An 18811-nucleotide genomic window follows, 5' to 3' on the forward strand; every position below is an offset into this window, starting at 1 on the left:
TATATCTATTTGTAAGGGTGTCAATCGGGCCAGCCCAAAGGGTTTCGGGCTAACTCTATCGCGTTTCGGGTCAATCGGGTTGTATTTTTTCGGATTATAAAAATTCAACTCTAATCCTAGAAGCTCGGGTTTCATGCTAACCCAACGGGTTAATTAGGTTGCTACCGATAAAATTAACATGCGATCAATCTAATAAATAATTATGAAAATTAGTTTTATTTATAAAATGTAAAACATTTAATTATGATAGATTTGATAATTTGAGATATATACTGAAACTCAAACATGAACATGAACAAATATTAATATTTGAGATTTGTGCAAAATGAAGTATAAACATATTTCAAGAAAATTTAAAGCATGTTTTAGAAATAAATATATTTTTTTAGTAAATTTAAAGTTTCTAATTTATTTATCTATTATTATATTAATAATTTATGTATTTAATATAGAATTAAAAGTTATTTTTATAGTTATATATATTATACAAGGGGAGTGATCAATTGCTAACTCATCATTTAATTGTTAACTACAACTAATTTAAGATCATAGGATTTTAGAAAACTAGTGGTTTACAATTTGCCACGTGTAATTTTTCGTTTTTATTAATTAAATTGTAAAAGATAAAAAAAACTACCAAATTAGGGTTTTGGACTAAAATGTAAATATGGTGTTTCGAAGATATCAACACAATGTTTTGAGAATGTTAACACATTGCTTATATTGATATTTTACATATATTATATTAACATATTTTATATATCATGTTGCAGTTTAAAAAATTGAAAATTTTCGAATTTTTTTTCAAATTTTGACATCGAAACATATGCAAGAGAGATCTCGTTAGAATCTTTATCAAATTATCTTTAATTTGATATATGTTGTGAGAAAAAATAATTTAAATCGAGAAAGTTATATGCATTTTAACATTATGAGATATTTTTCAAAAGTTAGTTACAACTAATTTATTGTAAATTGACCTTAATACCCTTATTTACGTATTTTTTTATCGTATTGACATTCCGGGGTTAATAATCTAGGCCTTTAATTTGAATATCTAATGACTATTATTTAGTTGTAGTTAGTAATTAAGTATTGAGTTAGCAATATAACACTCTCCTATTATACAAATAATCAATGAAGTGACGAATTATGAGTCAAATAAATAGAACAATAGAAATTTTATCGGGTTTTCGGATCTGGCCCTAACATGTTGCGAGTTAATCGGGTGCAGGCTAATCGGGTTGTAATTTTATCGGGCTATGAATTTTCAACTCTAACCCTATAAATTTGGCGGGCTATTGTGGGTTGCACTCCTATTTGATACCCTCAAAACTGCATAGAATCACTTCACAATCTGAACTTACTTAACTGCTCTTTTCGTGACGAGCAATTTCCCGAGCCAAAGACTTGGAGCACAAGACGACTGACTGCAACTGACTGCAGTTGCTAGAGCCCGAACGTTGTTCAACATCAGCATCACCAGTAATCTTTACACGAGCACACACCGCCGTGGAAGTGGTGGAAGCGGTTTCTATCACGAACTACTATCTCTAGGTCCATGGTGCCCGACACAAACTTGATGAACTCATGACAGTCTCCACAGATACGAAGGTTCTTGAAAATCCTGATCTTCCCAGCAGCACTGCCCTTGTTTATGAGAGCCAACCCCAAAGCCAACCTCTCACTGTGATGCAAAAGATTATCCACCCTTTCCTTGCCCGAAACATTGTGAAGCGCGTGCTTTGCATCCGGTGCATACCCTGCTTCAGTCACCGCGTCTCCCAACTCCTCCAACTTCTGATGGATATCCGACAGCCTCGGATGGGATGCATCCTGAGATAGGAAGACATGAACTTGAGCATCAACCTCGACCCAGCTGCAACCAGGTTCCTTCTTCACGCCTTTACTAGACATGGATGCTCGTACCCTAGAGGCATCGTCCCACCTCCCTTTTGCAGCGTAGAGATTAGCTAGCAAAACGTAGTTTGAATCTGTTTCAGGATCCATTTCGAAAAGTTTCTCAGCAGCTTTTTCACCCAATTCCACATTTCCATGGATTCTGCAAGCACCGAGTACATTCTCCCATATCAATGCATTTGGAGTTAGCTCCATGTCTTTGATAAGGCGTTCAACCTCACTGAATTTGCCTGCTCGGCCAAGCATATCGATCAAGCAAGCATAGTGCTCGATACTGGGAGAGATGCCGTAGGATTCCCTCATTGAGTGAAAATATTTTTTTCCTTGTTCAACTAATCCCATGTGGCTGCAGGCACAAAGGATACCTAGAAATGTGATTTCATCAGGGAGCAGTCTGTCGTTCATCATTCTATTAAATGCTTCAAGCGCCTTATCGCCCTCTCCGTGCTGAGCATATCCGCATATCATTGTGTTCCACATTACAGTATCGCGCAGTTCCATCCCATCAAACAGGATTTCAGCATCATTGATGTATCCACATTTCCCGTACATGTCAACCAGTGCGCTAGATACGAAGATGTCGGAAGACAGCCCTGCTTTAACCGCCAATGAGTGCAACTGTCGTCCACTCTCAAGGCTGGCAATCCCGGAGCAACCCCTCAAACAGCTAGCAACGGTGAACTCGTTAGGAGCAACACCTTCTCTCCTCATCTCATTGAAACAACGAGCTGCCTTTTCTCCTTGATTCGTCTGTGAGAAACCTGAGATCATAACTGTCCAAGTGAATACATCTCTTTCATTCAACGTGTTAAATATGGCTTCCACATCCTGCATCCACCCACACTTGGCATACATGTCGATCAGAGCAGTCCCAACATAACCATCTCTGTCGAATTTGTCTTTTATTATGTGGGCATGAATTTGTCTCCCAACTTCAACATTCGAAAGGCTTGAAGATGACCTTAAAGTGCTAATATAAGTATACATATTGGGCCTAAAACCATCAACAAGCATCTGTCTGAAAATCTTGCTTCCTTCATGAGAAGTTTCATCATCATGGAATCCAGACAAAAGGGCGTTCCAAGTAATGACATCTCGATTAGTCATTCTATTGAAGATACAGTACCCGTCTGACACTGACCCAAGCTTCGTGTACATGGAAATCAACGCATTACTCAACAAATCATCAGATTCAAGCCCAACTTTGTAAGCACAGCCATGAATGCTTCGACCATAGCGCAGGTCACCTATATTTGCAGCAGCACTAGCAATACTTGAGAGGGTGAATTGATTAGGCCTCATCCCAGATTCCGTCATCTGTTGAAACAACTTGGCTGCTTCTTCCTTCAGACCTTGATTATCAAGCACACTGATAATCGAGCTCCACGCAACTATATCAGGATTGCTTATCTTCCCAAACACTTTTAAGGCGTCATCAGCCACTCCACATTTCGAGTACATATTAACTAGACTACATGTAACAAAATCATCAAGCTCACCACCAACCTTGATCGCCATTGAATGGATCGCTTGACCGGCTCTAAGAGCACCGGAGCTAGCTATCCCTTTCAAAACAATCGATAACGTGAAGTTACTAAACCTCAATTCTGCCTCATCCATTTTCAAAAACAATCTTAAGACCGCCTCTCCATTTCCCACCTGTGCATAACCATTAAGCAAAGCACTCCACAAGAAATCATTTTTCTCCGGCATCATACAGAAAACACCATCCGCATACTCCAGCTCCCCACATTTCGAATACAGGTCAATCAAAGAGGAGCCAATGTAAACATCCGACAGAAGGCCAACCTTAACCACCTCCGCGTGCACTTGCTTCCCAAAATCCAAATCCAACGACAGCGAGCAGCCCTTCAGGACAGTGGCCAAAGTGAACTCGTTCGGCCTCACATCATCCCTCCTCATTTCACAGAACAACTCGACGCTCTTTATCCCATTCCCTCGAGCTACATAACCCGATATCAGAGCAGTCCACGACACCACGTCTTTAACCGGCATTTTCTTAAACACACGCCACGAACACTCCAACGCCCGACATTTTGCATAGAAGTTAATCAAAGAAACCCAGAGATGCACATCAGGCTCAGTCCCTCTTCGAACAATACAGCCATGAATCGCCCTCCCTTCTCTAAAACACATTCCAGTCGCACAATCCCTCAGCTTTTCCGAATACCATTTAATCCTGTTTTCCCCGTTCGACGCTTTTACCACATACAAAGATCGTATCTTTTCCGGTTTTCTTCTCCAATCCACCCTTTCCCCAATTCTCGCAGCAGAAGTCGAAATTGACGAACAAGAGCCGAGCAATTTCGGGAGATGGTTTTTACTCAGGCAAAACGTCGAACACCTGGCGGGAACTCCGTACAGAGTTGAGAGAACGCCTCTGATTGCGGTTTGTGGTGGACTCCGCATTTGTGTAAAGCCAAAATCGCATCCCATTAGCTTATTCACGAGTAATAAATGGTAATCATTAGTGTATTTATTGGTTGTAGAAGGCTTGGCAAAAGCTGTGGAGTTGCGGCTGCGGCGGCGGGGGAGCTTCAATTAGGCGTTTCTCTCCGCCTACGATGAGCAGTTCCTCCTCACTAACCTCCGAGCTACACCGGTTCCTCCTCAGCCACGTCGACATTGTCGTCTTCCCGCCATTTCGCCTCCCTTGCTAGTTGCTGTCTGTTGCTATAGTTTATTTACAGAGCTCTCTATCTCTCTCTTCTTAGTTTGGACCTAACTGTTGGGCCCAATTATATTTGGGCCGAAATTAACGGGCTTAGGAAAAGCCCATAATCTAGTCGTGGATTCATAAATTCGAAGCCCGCTAAATTGTTGGCTATTTTTTAGGTAAAGCCCAAAAGTTAGGGCAATAGAGTGATGAGTCATGATTGGTCGTTAATACCATCAACTTTGGCTTATTTTTTAATTTTTTCTACAAACTTAAAACTTTGCGTAAATATCACAAATTTCATATTTTGTTTCTGATTTCTCACTATACTTAAGATTGAATTTGACATGGCTAAATTATTAAAGTGTCAAATACTAGCAAATAGTCGTTAATATCATGAACTTGACTGAATTTCAAATCTTTTCCACAAACTTTAAATTTATTAAGAGATATTATGAATTTCAGTATTATAATTGTTGTCATTGTCAAGGAAAAATTATGAAATTTGATCGTGAGGTTTGTCTCAAAACTTTAAAAACATACTTCAAAAGCTATGAATTTTAAATGTTTTCTCAATTTTTTTGATAAATCTAATTTGCACAAAGTTATATGGTTTGTATCTAATGCGATATTAAAAAATTCTACAAGGATGAGACCGTTTGTGAATTTATTATTTTTCTCAGTACATGATCAATTTGAATAATTCAACCACATTATCATTTGCCAAATCAATAACATATTAATGCATGATGAATCTCCAACTTCAATATTCCTACACCATTACTATTCCACACTCGCATCAAAATAAAATAATTCCTACGTACATGTAAGATTATTTTATTTTGTTGTAAATGTTTATTTTGTTGTAAGTGTTAGAATAAGAATAGCTTAGAATGTTGGGGTAGGAGATCCGCTCAGATATTAATGATATTATAAATATGAAATCAAATACGGATTATTATTGCTTTCTAAAGTCTCTAAGCGAAGCCGAAATTCAACAAAAAATAAATCAAATACGGATTACTATTGATTTCTAAAGTTGCGAAATTCAACAAAAATTCATGATATTAAATCCACGTGACAATATCTACCTTTCTTCTTCCCGCGCCCTCCTCAGCTGCTCCTCCGGATTTGAAAAAACAGTGAACTGAAAAAAATCCCTAAATGGAAAATCCAGAAGAAAATCAAGTCACTGAGGAGCAGCGGCGACGCGCCGAGGCAAATCGCGCCGCCGCCCTAGCCAAGCGCAAGGCCATCCTCTCCCTCGCCGAACAACCCTCCCATGGCTGGGATCTGTCCAAGTGCCGCAAGCTCTCTCCGGAGACTAGCATCCACGTCGCCAAACCGCCCCTTGCCTCCTGCTCAATCGCACCGCCTGAGATCCTCCACGTGCGGGTGGAAATTTGCGCGCCTGATTCGTTTTCAGTCTCTCCCGTCGCTGCCGAGGGTTTGGCGTTTCCCGGCGAGGATGCTGCTTTTGAGAAGCTCGCGGATTGTTTATCGAATGTGTGTGAACTAGGTCGTTTTTAAATGTCTGGTTTTGGAAATTGTTGCATTGATTGTGTGTTTTTTAGTTTTTTTATTTTTTGTGCTTTTTTTTGCTGGGATTTCGCATAATTGAGCCGGTGGTGTTTTGTTTGTGTTTGATAATATGCCGAAATGCTCAAAATGATAGGGTGGGAATGCGGTTTGTTCTGTTTTGTGGGTAGAATGTGATTTGGATCAGACAGTTTCGAGGGATTTGGTATTTGCCTTTTTGCTGAGATTTCACACAATTGACCCGTTGGTGTTTTGTTTGAAAGTGTGATGACATGAAGATATGCACAAAAATATAGGTTGGAAATGCAGTTTGTTCTGTTTTGTGAGTAGAATATGAAAATTTGGATCAGATAGTCAGTTTCGAGTGATTAGCTTATTGCTTACTATTTTATTCCTGAGGTTTTGCACAATTGAGCTGGTGTGTGTTGTTTGCAAGTGTGATAATATGAAGAAATGCTCCAAAAAGATAGGTTGGAAATGCGGGTTGTCCTGTATTATGAGTAGATTATGGAAATTTGAATCAGATATTCAAATTTCGAGGGATTCGTTTATTGTCTTTTTGCTAAGATTTCTCACTATTATGCTGCTGGCATTTTGTCTGAGAGTGTGATAATATGAAGAAAATGCTCCAAAAAGATAGGTTGGAAGTGCTGTTTTATTTTCTTATGGAACGAATGGGTTGATCAATTCATTGTTTCCATGGCAATGTGTGTATCTGGTTATTCTTAGGAACGTACCTAGAAAATTTGATGTTTGTTTATTTACTTAATGTGGGCTGAAACTTTTATGAGAAAATTAAGCAAACTTTTAGGTTGTTTTCTTAAGGGAAGATGGACTGCATATATTATTCTCCTTAACAGTCTGTTTCAGTCCCTTTATACTCCCTCCGTCCTATAAAAATGGACATTTGGGATGGCACGGAATTAATGCATAACTAGTAAAGTAAGAGAGAGATAGAAAGAGAAAGAATATAGTATTGTTAGTGGAAAATAGGGCCCACCTTATTAGAGAGAAGAAAGTTACCAAAATAGAAGGAGATGTTTTTATGGGACATCCCAAAATGGAAAATATTTTTATTTTTATGGGATGGAGGGAGTATTCATTTTAAATCTTGATAGTGTAAATTGGCAAATTTTTGTACAAATCTCTGTATATTCAGTTGGTGGATCAATATTCTCTATTTGCATTGTGACCAGGTGGCTTTATCACACTACACACAGAACACTGGTGGTGGAAGGGGTAGTGTTTACAGGCTTCATGATTATCACTCGGTTTTGAAGTCCTTAAAGAGTCGCAAGGACATTGTATGTGAAGATATACCTTGGTGTACTTTCAATGTTGTTGAGAAATTCTCGCATTCATTCATTTCCGGAAGATGGACGCCATGCAGGCCTGAGCACTTCCCTGATGAGAAAGTGGATGAGTTGATTTCCGAGCTCCCAAAAGCGTTCTTAAAAGCTTTACTACCTTTTCAAGTTGATGGTGTTCGTTTTGGACTGAGGAGGGGTGGTAGGTGCCTCATTGCAGATGAAATGGGTCTCGGTAAGACTCTCCAGGTACAAATAGTAACTATGCATGTTATAGAATCTTCAATCAAATCCAAGGGATGCCCAGTTTGTGAACTGTTCCTTTTTATTATTTATTTCATTTGAAGGAGGTATGTCGTTTCATATTTTATGAATGTCATGTCAACAGCTGCCAGTAATATGATGAAATAATCCTGTGGTCTCTAGTTAAGTAACCTTTTATTTCCTACCATGTAAATAGCATTAGGACTTCTAAATTTTATCAGGTGGATAGCCCAGTCTCACTGCGTAGAAGTTAGAACTTACTGAAGTTGCTCACCAGAGGTGCCAAAGTCTAACTGGAATAGGATGTGGCTCTGCAAATATGAAAGAAAATCACAGTTTTTGAATAATGAATGTGTAGCGTGCCAGGAAAAAAATGCTGTGATCTGAAGTTGCAAATTTTGCTTCAGCTGATATGACACAATATTGTATCTGCTGAAGTTTCCAAAAACTTTTTTATGAACCTGTCACTGTCCTGTGTGATTAATAAATTCACATCAAATGCTGGTGCTTCTCCCTCTTATCTTCGGTTTAGTAGTTCTCCACCTAACATTCTTTGGTAAATTTTGTCTGGAATGAGGCACCTTCATTTCTACTTAGTGTGAGGGTGCATAATGGAACCTGCTTGAATACATTACCTTAGATCCTAGGATATTCCTATCTTACAAGTCTTTTACTCTTGACCATTGGATGGTATATTAATAGTCTAAAAGAATGATTGATTAATATAAAATGCTTATAGAAAGTGAAAAAATAGAGAAATTGTGTTTCTTTGTTCTCAAGAGTCTCTCAAGGAGGATCTCAAATAGGTCTTGTATATTTTCTTTGTTTTACTTTCCCGTTGGTTTCTGGAAATTGTGCTACTATGAAGTTTTGTTGTACTAATTCCCCCTAAAATCAATGAAGGTAATTAAGGAGAAAAGAAAATTGTTGAACGCGGAACGTACTTGAGTAGTATTAGTTGTTTCTAATCAATATGGAATTCCTTGTTTTATTTGTTTGTTATGGCTAGCTAGTTTCTTTTGTTCATAATATTTATCAAACTACTAAGACCCTTGTTTGCACTAGGCTATTGCAATCGCAGCCTGTTTCAGGAAGGAAGGTTCCATACTGGTTGTTTGCCCTGCTATTTTGCGATATTCATGGGCGGAAGAATTGGAGCGCTGGTTTCCTTTTTGTTTGCCTTCTGATATTCACTTAGGTATACTTCAATATTCACTTATTGCTTGCCACTTTATACCTTCCATGGAGAATCTGGAGATCAATGCAATTAGTTTTCTTTGTAAACTTTTCCCCACACCTCTGAAGATAACAGAAAATGCAGTTTTTTAATACGTTCAGTGACTAACAATTAAGAGGGTTTTATTTTAACCACACCCTACTGCACCGATATATATGGTCAACAAGTATTGCAAATTACTTATAAGTTTAGTGCAGTTACTTGATAGGTTAAGGGCAAGAGTTCTCATATTTCTCACAATTAAAACTTTTTTTTATTAACCACACTCTGTATAGGATATAATTATACCTATAATTATAGTATACTACTTCTCACTGTATACTACAGTTGTTTTAGCTGCTTCTGTTTCTCCTTTCAGTTTTTCGTGGTCCAGACAATCCTGCAAGATTAGCTAAACTTCCAAGAATTGTGGTCATATCATACACCATGCTTCGTCGTTTACGAAGTAGCATGCTGGAACAAGATTGGGTCACCTTGATAGTTGATGAATCGCATCACTTGCGCTGCAGCAAACAATCATCTGAAAAGGATGAGGTACAAACTTGTCGATCACATTATGCTTTCTAATGGATATTGTCACATTGAACTTTTAATTTTGTTAAATTATGGATACTTGCGTGCATAATTTAGTAATCATATAAACATGGGCATTACTCAAACTTTTACTATGTCCTAGATCACTGTATATCTATGAGGTCAAGAAAACTTTAATGTATCTTTTCATTTCATGTCACTCACAAGTTTAGCTTTTATTATACTGGGTCGAAAATTGTCATTTGTCTGGTTAACTGAGACATAAAATTGATGATTATGCTCATCAGTTGGTTTATTCTTCACATTGCCAAGAAAGGTTTTGTCTTTAATTTACTAAATTGACCAGGCTTATACCATTAACCTCTCAAGCCTCAGCTTGAAAAAGGCAAATCATCATACCTATGCATGCACAATCATGAAAGTCATGTGCACAGTCCTCAAAGCGTGCCAGCACTTTCTTGGTCATTGTGGCTAGAAAGGATTTGAGTATCAAAAAGCCTGTAAGGGATTTTAGGTTCTTTCTGGGTATCAAATTGTAAAGAATTGAAGGCTTGTTTTTCCTTTTGTTTTATTTTGTTTTATTTGTTTCAAATGTTGCAGATTGGAGCTGTATCTTTAGCTAGGATAATAGTAATACTTTTTGGGGATGTGTCATCCCTTGTTATAACTCATCCTTTTACAAATAAAATCTGTTTGATCTGGTTACTACCATAGAATAATGTTCAGAAAGAGTATTGTGAGCACGTGTAAATCTTAATACAGTTCTATCTTATCATATTTGCAATAGCATAATTTCAGTGGTTATTTGATCATGCAAATTGTGACCATACATCTGGCTTTTTTTTCCCCCTTAATTCACGCCAAAACTTTTTTGGATGTAGTTAAAGTAGCCCTTCTAAGTTGTGAGCTTTTCTTCAATCATATGAAGTCATTGCCTTATCTACTCTTTAATAAATTATTCTTTTTTTCTCAGCTACAAGTTGTGCTTGATGTGGCTACGAAAGTCAAGCATCTCATTCTTCTCTCTGGAACTCCCTCTCTGTCAAGGTTGTTGAAATCATCTTTTTTCCAGCATCACTAGCAATATTGACTATTAACTTTCCCGTACTGCTTATTTGTCGTTTTGTGTCAGCTGCAAATGCTAATACAGGGTTGCATTTTTTCCTAGGTGATAATAGGCCTTTTGACATTTTTCATCAGATAAATATGTTGTGGTAAGTGATTCGACATTGCACTAGCAGGAGTTGTGATATGCCTTCCTATTTTAATTTGTTAATTGTTATGCACCTCAATTTGATGCAGGCCAGGTTTGCTTGGGAAGGGCAAGTATGACTTTGCGAAAACTTACTGCTCTCTCAAAGAATTTCACGGTCGTCAAGGATCAGTTTTTAAGGTGCCTTTGGGTTGACTCTTCTATGGTTATTACCTAGAACTAAAATGTGTTTAATTTACATAAGCGGGGTGCATCTGCATCTCTAATATGTTCATCCTGCCTGTAATCTCATGTAGCTTATGCAAGTTTCCATTTTTCTTATTATGATCTGTGGTTATTTTTTACCTAAATACCCCACCCCCTGCATCTTTGAAACATTTTGACTTATGAAATGTATTACTATATAACCATCTCTCATTCATAGGATTTCTCTAGGGGAACCCGCTTGGAGGAATTAAATATTCTACTAAAGCAAAGTGTAATGGTGAGGCATTTGCACCTCTATTTCCTTACCCCTTTAAATATGTTAAATATAATTGAAGTTATGTGTCTTAAGCATTCAAGAACTGCAATGTATCTAATTAATGAATCTGGACATTTCACAAAAAATAAATCCTTAAAAGTTGAAAGTTCGACTCTTCCAACACAGTGCACCAGGTAGAAGTGGTCTTTGCTTAGTTCACAACTAAACAGATATGAGGTATATCTTCTGAAATATGACAATAAGTGTTTCTGAAGTAAGAGAGTGATTTTCAGTTGGGCCCACTATATATAGTTCTCTTAAATATATGGATTTGCTTCTGTACTCATAATTACTTAAATTCATTTGTGATGCTGCAGATTAGACGTCTAAAGGAACACGTTTTACTCCAACTACCGCCCAAGCGTCGGCAAATCATAAAATTAGTTTTGAGTAAATCAGATATTAATTCTGCTATGGTAGCTCTAGGGCTTGAAGATGTTGATACTACTGCAGAAAGTGATGCTGAAAATGCACCTATTCCCATGTCCGATGTAGATCCAGGTGTCATTTCATATCTTTTAAATGAATATGCTGGAGTTGAGCAGACTTACCATTAGCAATTAGCATGCAGTAGAGTTATTGATTTTCAAGGAACCTTTGTTGTCATGCACTCATGCTACACCTAAAGGTTCAATATCTATCTTTGACCTCTTTTGGATAAGATGAGCACAGGATTGGGTGAATTTGTTTTGCCCGGAAAAAGATGAAATCTTTGTTAATTTGTCATTACCTGGTGTAGTTGTGGCTTGAGGATATTATGATATCTTTGTTAATTTGTCATTGCCTGGTTAGTTGTGACTTTGAGGATATTTGATGGTTACTATGCAAAATCCTGTGCATGCTCATATCATATTATTTCAAATGGAAATTAAATAGAGAAAACATATGCCTGAAGCCTCTTGTTTGAGGTGCAGTGGCTAATAAAGAGTGAACTTCTTTCTTCTCTTTCCATGCAGATTGTGATATGAAGAAGAAATTGTCAAAAAAGCTATCTGCACTTGGTTTAGCAAAGCTACCTGGATTCTTTGAGTGGCTCTCTTTTCATCCTATTATGTTGGAAAAGGATGGAGATGAAATCAGGCAAGAAAGTTCGAGTTCACACAAAATGATAATATTTGCCTATCATCATAAGGTGCTTGATTATGTACAGGTGAGAAAATCTATTTAGAATGACTATTGTATTTAATCCCCTTTTGTTGTATAGTTTTTTAATTTATGGACACATGTGTTTATATCGAAGTACGGGAAATCATTTAGAAAATACTATATTTCATGTAGGTGTTAGTGTTTCAGTTAACATTGCATTACATAGTCAGGCAGTGCTTCACTGTCTTCTGATACTAAACATGTCTTTATATGTATGTGATCTCTACCTTCTTTTGCTATTGCTCAGGCATTTCTCTGTGAGAAAGCAATGCAGTTTGTTCGTATTGACTGTACTGTAACTGGTGTTGACAGGCAGGCAGCTATTCAGTCATTCCAATCATCAAAAGAGGTTTGTCATCTGTTATTATTTTCATATTCTGTAGAAAATTGATGTTTCTAGTCCTGTTTGTGCTGTTTATATCTTTTCCTGGAATATTCTTTTTCTGGTGTGGCCTAATGATGATGAGATTTGATCCTCCAGGAACTTTATTACTATTCTTTCAGCTGCTTGTGTGTAATGCCACTGTACCTACATTTTATTCTACCTAAAGTCTTCTGTCAAATGATTTTGTATTATGTAGTACTTAGGTCAAATTGCAAAAAAATAACAGAAGTTCATTGTTCAATTTCTTTCAAGGCCCTTACTTGTGCATAACAACTCTTTTGAATTTCACCAGGTTAAAATTGCCTTGATCGGCATCCGTGCTGGAAGCACTGGTCTTAACTTAACATCAGCAGACACTGTTGTGTTCGTGGAATTACCTACGAACCCTGCTGATATTCAACAGGTTCCTTCGTATTTCTGCTTCTTTAAGTTTCTGTTTTGAAGTTACCGATCATCATATACTCCACTTCCTTTATATTGTTTAAGGATTCCACTAGAAGTGTTGTTGAAGCCTGGTAATATGGAGTTATGGTTCCATTGTACAATTTAATTCCTTCGAAGAGGAATCTCAAACTAACTGGGCCATCAATAAATACTAATGTTCCTTTTTCTTGCCAATTTTCCTCTAATATTTGTTTATTCATGAAACATAAAGTACTTCTTGAGGATCATAGAAAAATTGATCCTTTCGGTAGATTGGTGGCATATTCTGCAATTAGGTGTTGCTGTCTTTTCTACTAATTAAGGCTTATTTGTTATTCCGAAAGGTGTGAAATTCAGCTGCAGATTGGGGCCTAGGACCTCAATGGGGCTTAGGCAGTGTTAAGTGGGGAAGCAAAGTGCTATTAAGTGCTGATTGATGATATTTATAATGTTGTTTACATAAAGATGATGAAATGCTAATTGTGTGCATTCTTTAATTGACAGTACCGTTTATGACTGGTCACTAGTTGTGGGTTTATTCTTGCTGATTTTGACCTTTGGATCGATAGTATTTAGGAGCATATTAAAAAATTAGTCTAGCTAGTTCTGTTGAAATATCAACTACATAATCTTATATTGTCTCCACTTTTTAGGGGCTTTGATATCTTCGCCTCTTTTAAAGTTTCTTGATTGATTTATATGTCATTTGTGGTTTCATGTCCTGTTTTGGAACATGGCAAGGTCTTAATTGTCAATGAAGCTTGCAGTTTTGTTTATAATAATAATCTTTACATACTAAGTGATGCTTTTACATTTTTTAAAAATTTGAAGGCTGAAGATCGAGCTCACCGGCATGGACAGAAGAGAGTGGTGAATGTATACATTTTCTGCGCAAAGGTGGCTGTTATAACAGTACTATATAATATATTAGCTGATTATTTTCATGAAATGTTTTCTCTGGAATTTTCTTCTGTGGCACTTATATTGATTGCTTGTCAGGATACTTCAGATGAGTTACAGTGGCAGCAACTTAATAGGAGTTTGCTGCGCGTTTCTTCTACTGTCAATGGGAAGCGTCACGCTACACGTGAGATAGAGGTATATAGCTTCAAGTAGACATTTTTTCAGTACTTCTTTAGATGCATCAGGATATTGTTTATAGACATCTATGCATCAATAGTCCCAATAGATGATGGCATTTAGGTACTCACCTACCAGTAGGTACCCATGTACCTTCTGAATTTTAATCCATTAGCTTTGTGCAATTTATCTCGAGAGATTTATGATAGCTTCTTAAAGATCTTCTATAAAGAATATTCCCTCAAATTCAGTGTTGAAGATTGATTTAATGGTTTTCCGTTTGTGTTTAATTGAGAAGGTTTTAAGAAATAAACAGCTGAACTGACCGGATTGAAGGAGAAAAGACGTCAAAGTGGTTCTGTAAAATGTTTATGTTGCTGTTGGGCTAGAAAAGTTCCAATATTTTTAGATATTCAGATACCCAAAAGAAGACACTTGATGTTCAAATATGACTTCCAAGAGATAGAGAGAAACAGCTGCATATTGGATATACTTGATAATTTGGACACCAACTATTTGCACTCAATATCTGATGCGAGTTTGCCACTATGCAGTGTGATTATTAGCTTCTAATTTCTAGGCAGGAGTCGAATTTTAAGTATTTTTTGTTTCTTCCCAATTTCCTTTCCTTCGACCTATTTTGTTTCAACCTTGAGATTTAGAATTTAATGTTTAGTTATGACACTGTTTCTTCTATTGGGTTCTTATGCTGCTAGGTTGAGGGTGTTTCTTCTCTAGAAAGCGCAAGAAGTACAACTGAGAATAGCAAGCAATCCATCGTATTTCAAAATGCTTGTGTAGAGCATGAACCAGACCTTCCAAAGGCATCATCTGATATGCATGTAGAGCTAGATAACAGTTGTGTTGAACTACATGAAAGTGAAATAGCATTGAATGGAGATGGACGTGTCAACAAAGTTGAATGTGGAGTGAAGGCTGATATCCAGCGAAGCAGTCTTCGCTTTGAGGTAAGTTAATTTGTTTAAACAAATATGTCACTGAAGTCCATGTTTCTGCTTGTGCATGTTGTGGGAAACTGATTACTTGTGACAGAAGCAAGAATTTATAAACATATGTAACAATAATTTATTGAAAACAATGCAATCCAGCAAGCCAGATAGTATGTATGCAGTTGGTTGAAGCAATCATAGAGTACACTGACACAAATGGGTGAGGTTAGTGGAAATCATAAACTGCTGTTGTTGTCTACGATATTGTTGTGATATCTTCTAGCTGTCCATGATGATTTTCTAACTGGACTGGGGCTGGGAATAGGATACATGATTTAGTGGATGTCTTGTCCCATAAATGTACCAGTCTGCTAATTTGTGTATATACATGAGCACCTTGGGACAAAGTTGGATTTGCTTATTTATTTATCTACGATTAGTTGCTACCGCAAAAGTTATGTATTCTATCACAACTCTAAGGAGTTCTTTAATGTGATGTCTTTGTATTGTATTGTATTGTAAATTATAATTTATTCCTTAAGTTCTATGTTCTCAGGTGAGCCAACACACTGGCAGGATCCACTTATACTCATGTACCTCAGAAACACAATGTCGACCGAGCCCACTTTTTAAGAGTTTTCGGCAAGAGGAGGTTGAGTGTCACTCTCTTGCAGACGAAAATGAGAAACCCAGTGGTGAATCAGTTGATGATAATTCAATATACATGGAAGCTCTTATGTCTTTCATCAATGAATGGAAGGAGCTGAGGCCTATTGAGAGGAGGAGATTGATCAATAAACCCTTGCAGCTTCCACTGTCTTGCGAATTATGTTACTTGAATGAAAGTCTTAATCACGAAACCGGGGTTAGTACTTAATAGTTAGCCGATCTTAACCTTTGACTCATGTAATATGCGCTTTTCACATTCAATCATTTAATAACTGAACTATCCAAATCTTGCAAGAAATTTGTTGACCCCAACTCTGCTTATTTATCTAGGGACTACTGAGAGGTGGCAGCAGCAGGCGTAAAACACCTTTAGATGAGATAGGCAATTCCTTACCATCAAATGCTGCTTGGAGAAATGTCAGCCTGTGTAGTGGCCAAGGTCAGAAAACGAAAACGTATACTCAAGCTTGGTCGGACATGGATGAACCACTCTGCAAACTGTGCCAGAATCCTTGCATGTAAATCTTTTAAATTCTCTTTTCCTGGTGATATATGAAGCAACTTATTGATGGCTTCTTCGGTGGCAGGGGAAATGAAGCCAAGTTGCCCCAATTCTTTGAGGATCTTTTCTGTGGTTTGGGCTGCTTTGAAGAATATCGCTCACGAACTAGCAATAGATTCCTTCGTCAGGTTTGAACTCAGATTTCCTACAGATGAACCTGTATATTTGTATCAGGTGTTTCGTTATTCTCATTTTATCGTAATCAACTTGCAGGGCCTTTTCCAAATCGAACATGGCATTTGCACAAACTGCCAACTTGACTGTCATCGACTTGTGAAACACTTGAGAGTTCTGTCAGTTGAGAAGCGGGAAGCATACATTAAAAATGTGGCTCCGAATATTGCAACACACAAGAAAATGTATGTCGTAATCAGATCTAAATGCTTTCAAAAAGTGTTGGTTAAACTCTTATCTCAAGGACAAGCTTGCCTACTCACTTGAAAATAGCAATTTTCTTCGGAATGCACATTTATGCCTTATTCCTTTTTTGTTTGGCATGTTGCAGGCTAGCCAAGCTTGTTCAGGACCCTTCCGAAGGCAATGCTTGGCATGCAGACCATATCATACCCGTGTATAAAGGAGGAGGTGTGTGAGATTCCTACTCCCCCCCCCCCCCCCCCACCCCCCCACACACACACAATTAAAAAAATGGCAAATTAACCAAAAAGACCATCAAGTTTGGTCAAATTCTGGTCAATCCCGCAACTTTAAAAAATGCAGACCATATCATACTCGTGGATATATGATGCTTTGCTCTAAAGAATTCCATACTTGAACTTTATAGGCGAGTGCAAGCTGGAAAACCTGAGGACCCTCTGTATTGCTTGTCATGCTGATGTAACCTCTGCACAATGTGCTGAACGGCGTATTGCTCGGAAAAAAGCTAAGAAACAACTCAAAGTGACGATGAGTGACCTCATAAATAGTGAAAATCGGACAGACATACTAAAGGTGCTGTAGTTCTTACTGGAATCTCTGTCTGTCTCTTCCCCCCATCCCCAACCCCACCAAATAGATCGACTAGCTGTTCCTTACTCCATCATGAATCAAATGAAATGCTTATCTGCTGGTTAGCGGTTACTTGAACTCTGAATCTCCCCACCGCAGTTGATACACACTATATTCGGTCAATTTAAACATTCATCTCGCTTCTTGTTTAAACATTCATCTCGCATCAATCAGGTTCAGCAATTTTAAGAAATGCACCATGTGATATCTCTGTCATCAGAAATACTATGTTGCTAAATGTCATCTTAATTCAACACACTCAGTATGCTACATTGATATTTTGGTGAGTATTGTCTAAGTTACGTTGCGTTTGTGCCTTCAGAAATGTGATCAACAGTCCGGAAGTAACATTGTGGATGACGATTTACTAATTGACATTCCCGGGAGTGCATATTCGGGACCAAACATCAACGGGTTGAACGAGCAAAATCAACAACCAGAAGTGGTTGGTCAATCTTCGTCAGAACATATTCTCTGCAGCAGTGGTGATGGCAAAATAGTCGTTCACTGCGAGAAAAGTTGACACTTGACCACTGGAAAATCCATTCGCTTGAGAAAGGCTGTCAAGAATGAGTTCGGGCTTGAGACAGTCTCTTGAAACTACCCTGGCGTTCATCCACTGGAAACAAGAACGGATCGCGTGGAGGGAATATTGTACCATATCGAGTCTCTATCGCTCTTTAGTCATAATTTTCATGACATTACGAGCATAAGATTGCTTAATGTAAATTTCGATGTCTCTCTAGTCTCTAATCATTTGTTTCTCACACGGGAAATTCAAAATGAGTTCTCATTTGCTTCACTTCATTTACAAACTACAGCTCTCAAGATCAAGAATATTTAAGGATGTTTGCTTGAGTATTTTTGGGGATTTGGAAAATGTTATGCTAATGCTCCCTCCGTTCCAAGTAAATCTATTCGTATTTATTTTTGGAACGTCCAAAACTAAATTAGTCAATTCATCTTTCGGCAAAAATAAACTCCTAATCTCTTTTATACTTTTATCGCTCTTCATTTATCTATTCTATTCTCTTTCACGTAATTTCATTATACTTAGATTTCATGTTGAAAATAAATGTACTTTGTATATCAATTAACTTTTTTTTTTAATATCAATTAACTTGGGACAAAAGGAGTAGTAAACATTAGTGTTTGTTTATATATTGAGAAAGAGAGATTATTACCAGATGCCAAATCACACTTTTGAAGAAATTAATTAGAGACGTTTGTGAATATTCTTAAATGTTTTATTGAAGTAGAAAGATTGGAATGAAATTACAGATGATCAAAAAAATTACTATTGCAATAAAAATTGAACTACTAGCTTCTGAAATCTGAATAGAAATAAAATGTTTGTATAATGAATAAAAAAGT

General features: G+C 37.4%; 2 protein-coding genes across 4 annotated transcripts; one reads left to right on the forward strand and one right to left on the reverse strand.

Moving 5' to 3' along the window:
- Window positions 1-1122: 1122 nt before the first annotated feature.
- Window positions 1123-4574, reverse strand: LOC125211763 (pentatricopeptide repeat-containing protein At2g03880, mitochondrial-like). Its single transcript, XM_048111682.1, has one exon. The coding sequence runs from the start codon at window positions 4375-4377 to the stop codon at window positions 1480-1482; it is 2898 nt and encodes a 965-aa protein (XP_047967639.1). The 5' UTR covers window positions 4378-4574; the 3' UTR covers window positions 1123-1479.
- A 1138-nt stretch (window positions 4575-5712) lies between these two features.
- LOC125211048 (DNA annealing helicase and endonuclease ZRANB3) lies at window positions 5713-18239 on the forward strand. 3 transcript variants are annotated; one of them, XM_048110725.1, is made up of 22 exons: window positions 5713-6103; window positions 7333-7692; window positions 8773-8905; window positions 9303-9478; window positions 10452-10525; window positions 10657-10692; window positions 10781-10871; window positions 11116-11175; window positions 11532-11715; window positions 12171-12364; window positions 12608-12709; window positions 13038-13148; window positions 14000-14065; window positions 14168-14266; window positions 14965-15216; window positions 15755-16063; window positions 16198-16385; window positions 16455-16557; window positions 16643-16788; window positions 16935-17014; window positions 17214-17380; window positions 17760-18239. In XM_048110725.1, exons 1-22 carry the CDS (start codon window positions 5762-5764, stop codon window positions 17958-17960), a joined length of 3474 nt encoding a protein of 1157 aa, XP_047966682.1. In that variant the 5' UTR covers window positions 5713-5761; the 3' UTR covers window positions 17961-18239. The 3 variants fall into 3 exon arrangements, with proteins under 3 accessions (XP_047966682.1, XP_047966683.1, XP_047966684.1); XM_048110726.1 differs by lacking the exon at window positions 11116-11175; XM_048110727.1 differs by lacking the exon at window positions 5713-6103 and having other exon boundaries at window positions 7536-7678.
- The last annotated feature ends 572 nt before the right edge of the window (window positions 18240-18811 follow it).

This window comes from Salvia hispanica, chromosome 3, assembly GCF_023119035.1.
Source record: "Salvia hispanica cultivar TCC Black 2014 chromosome 3, UniMelb_Shisp_WGS_1.0, whole genome shotgun sequence".
In the NCBI taxonomy this organism is placed as follows: domain Eukaryota; kingdom Viridiplantae; phylum Streptophyta; class Magnoliopsida; order Lamiales; family Lamiaceae; genus Salvia; species Salvia hispanica.

Excerpts from the sequence above, each read along its gene's own strand:
- LOC125211048 (XM_048110725.1), top strand. The coding sequence starts at position 5,762 with ATGGAAAATCCAGAAGAAAATCAAGTCACTGAGGAGCAGCGGCGACGC. Across the intron at positions 6,104-7,332 it reads TCGCGGATTGTTTATCGAAT|GTGGCTTTATCACACTACAC; the intron begins GTGTGTGAACTA and ends CATTGTGACCAG. Across the intron at positions 12,365-12,607 it reads AGGTGCTTGATTATGTACAG|GCATTTCTCTGTGAGAAAGC; the intron begins GTGAGAAAATCT and ends GCTATTGCTCAG.
- LOC125211763 (XM_048111682.1), bottom strand. The coding sequence starts at position 4,377 with ATGGGATGCGATTTTGGCTTTACACAAATGCGGAGTCCACCACAAACC.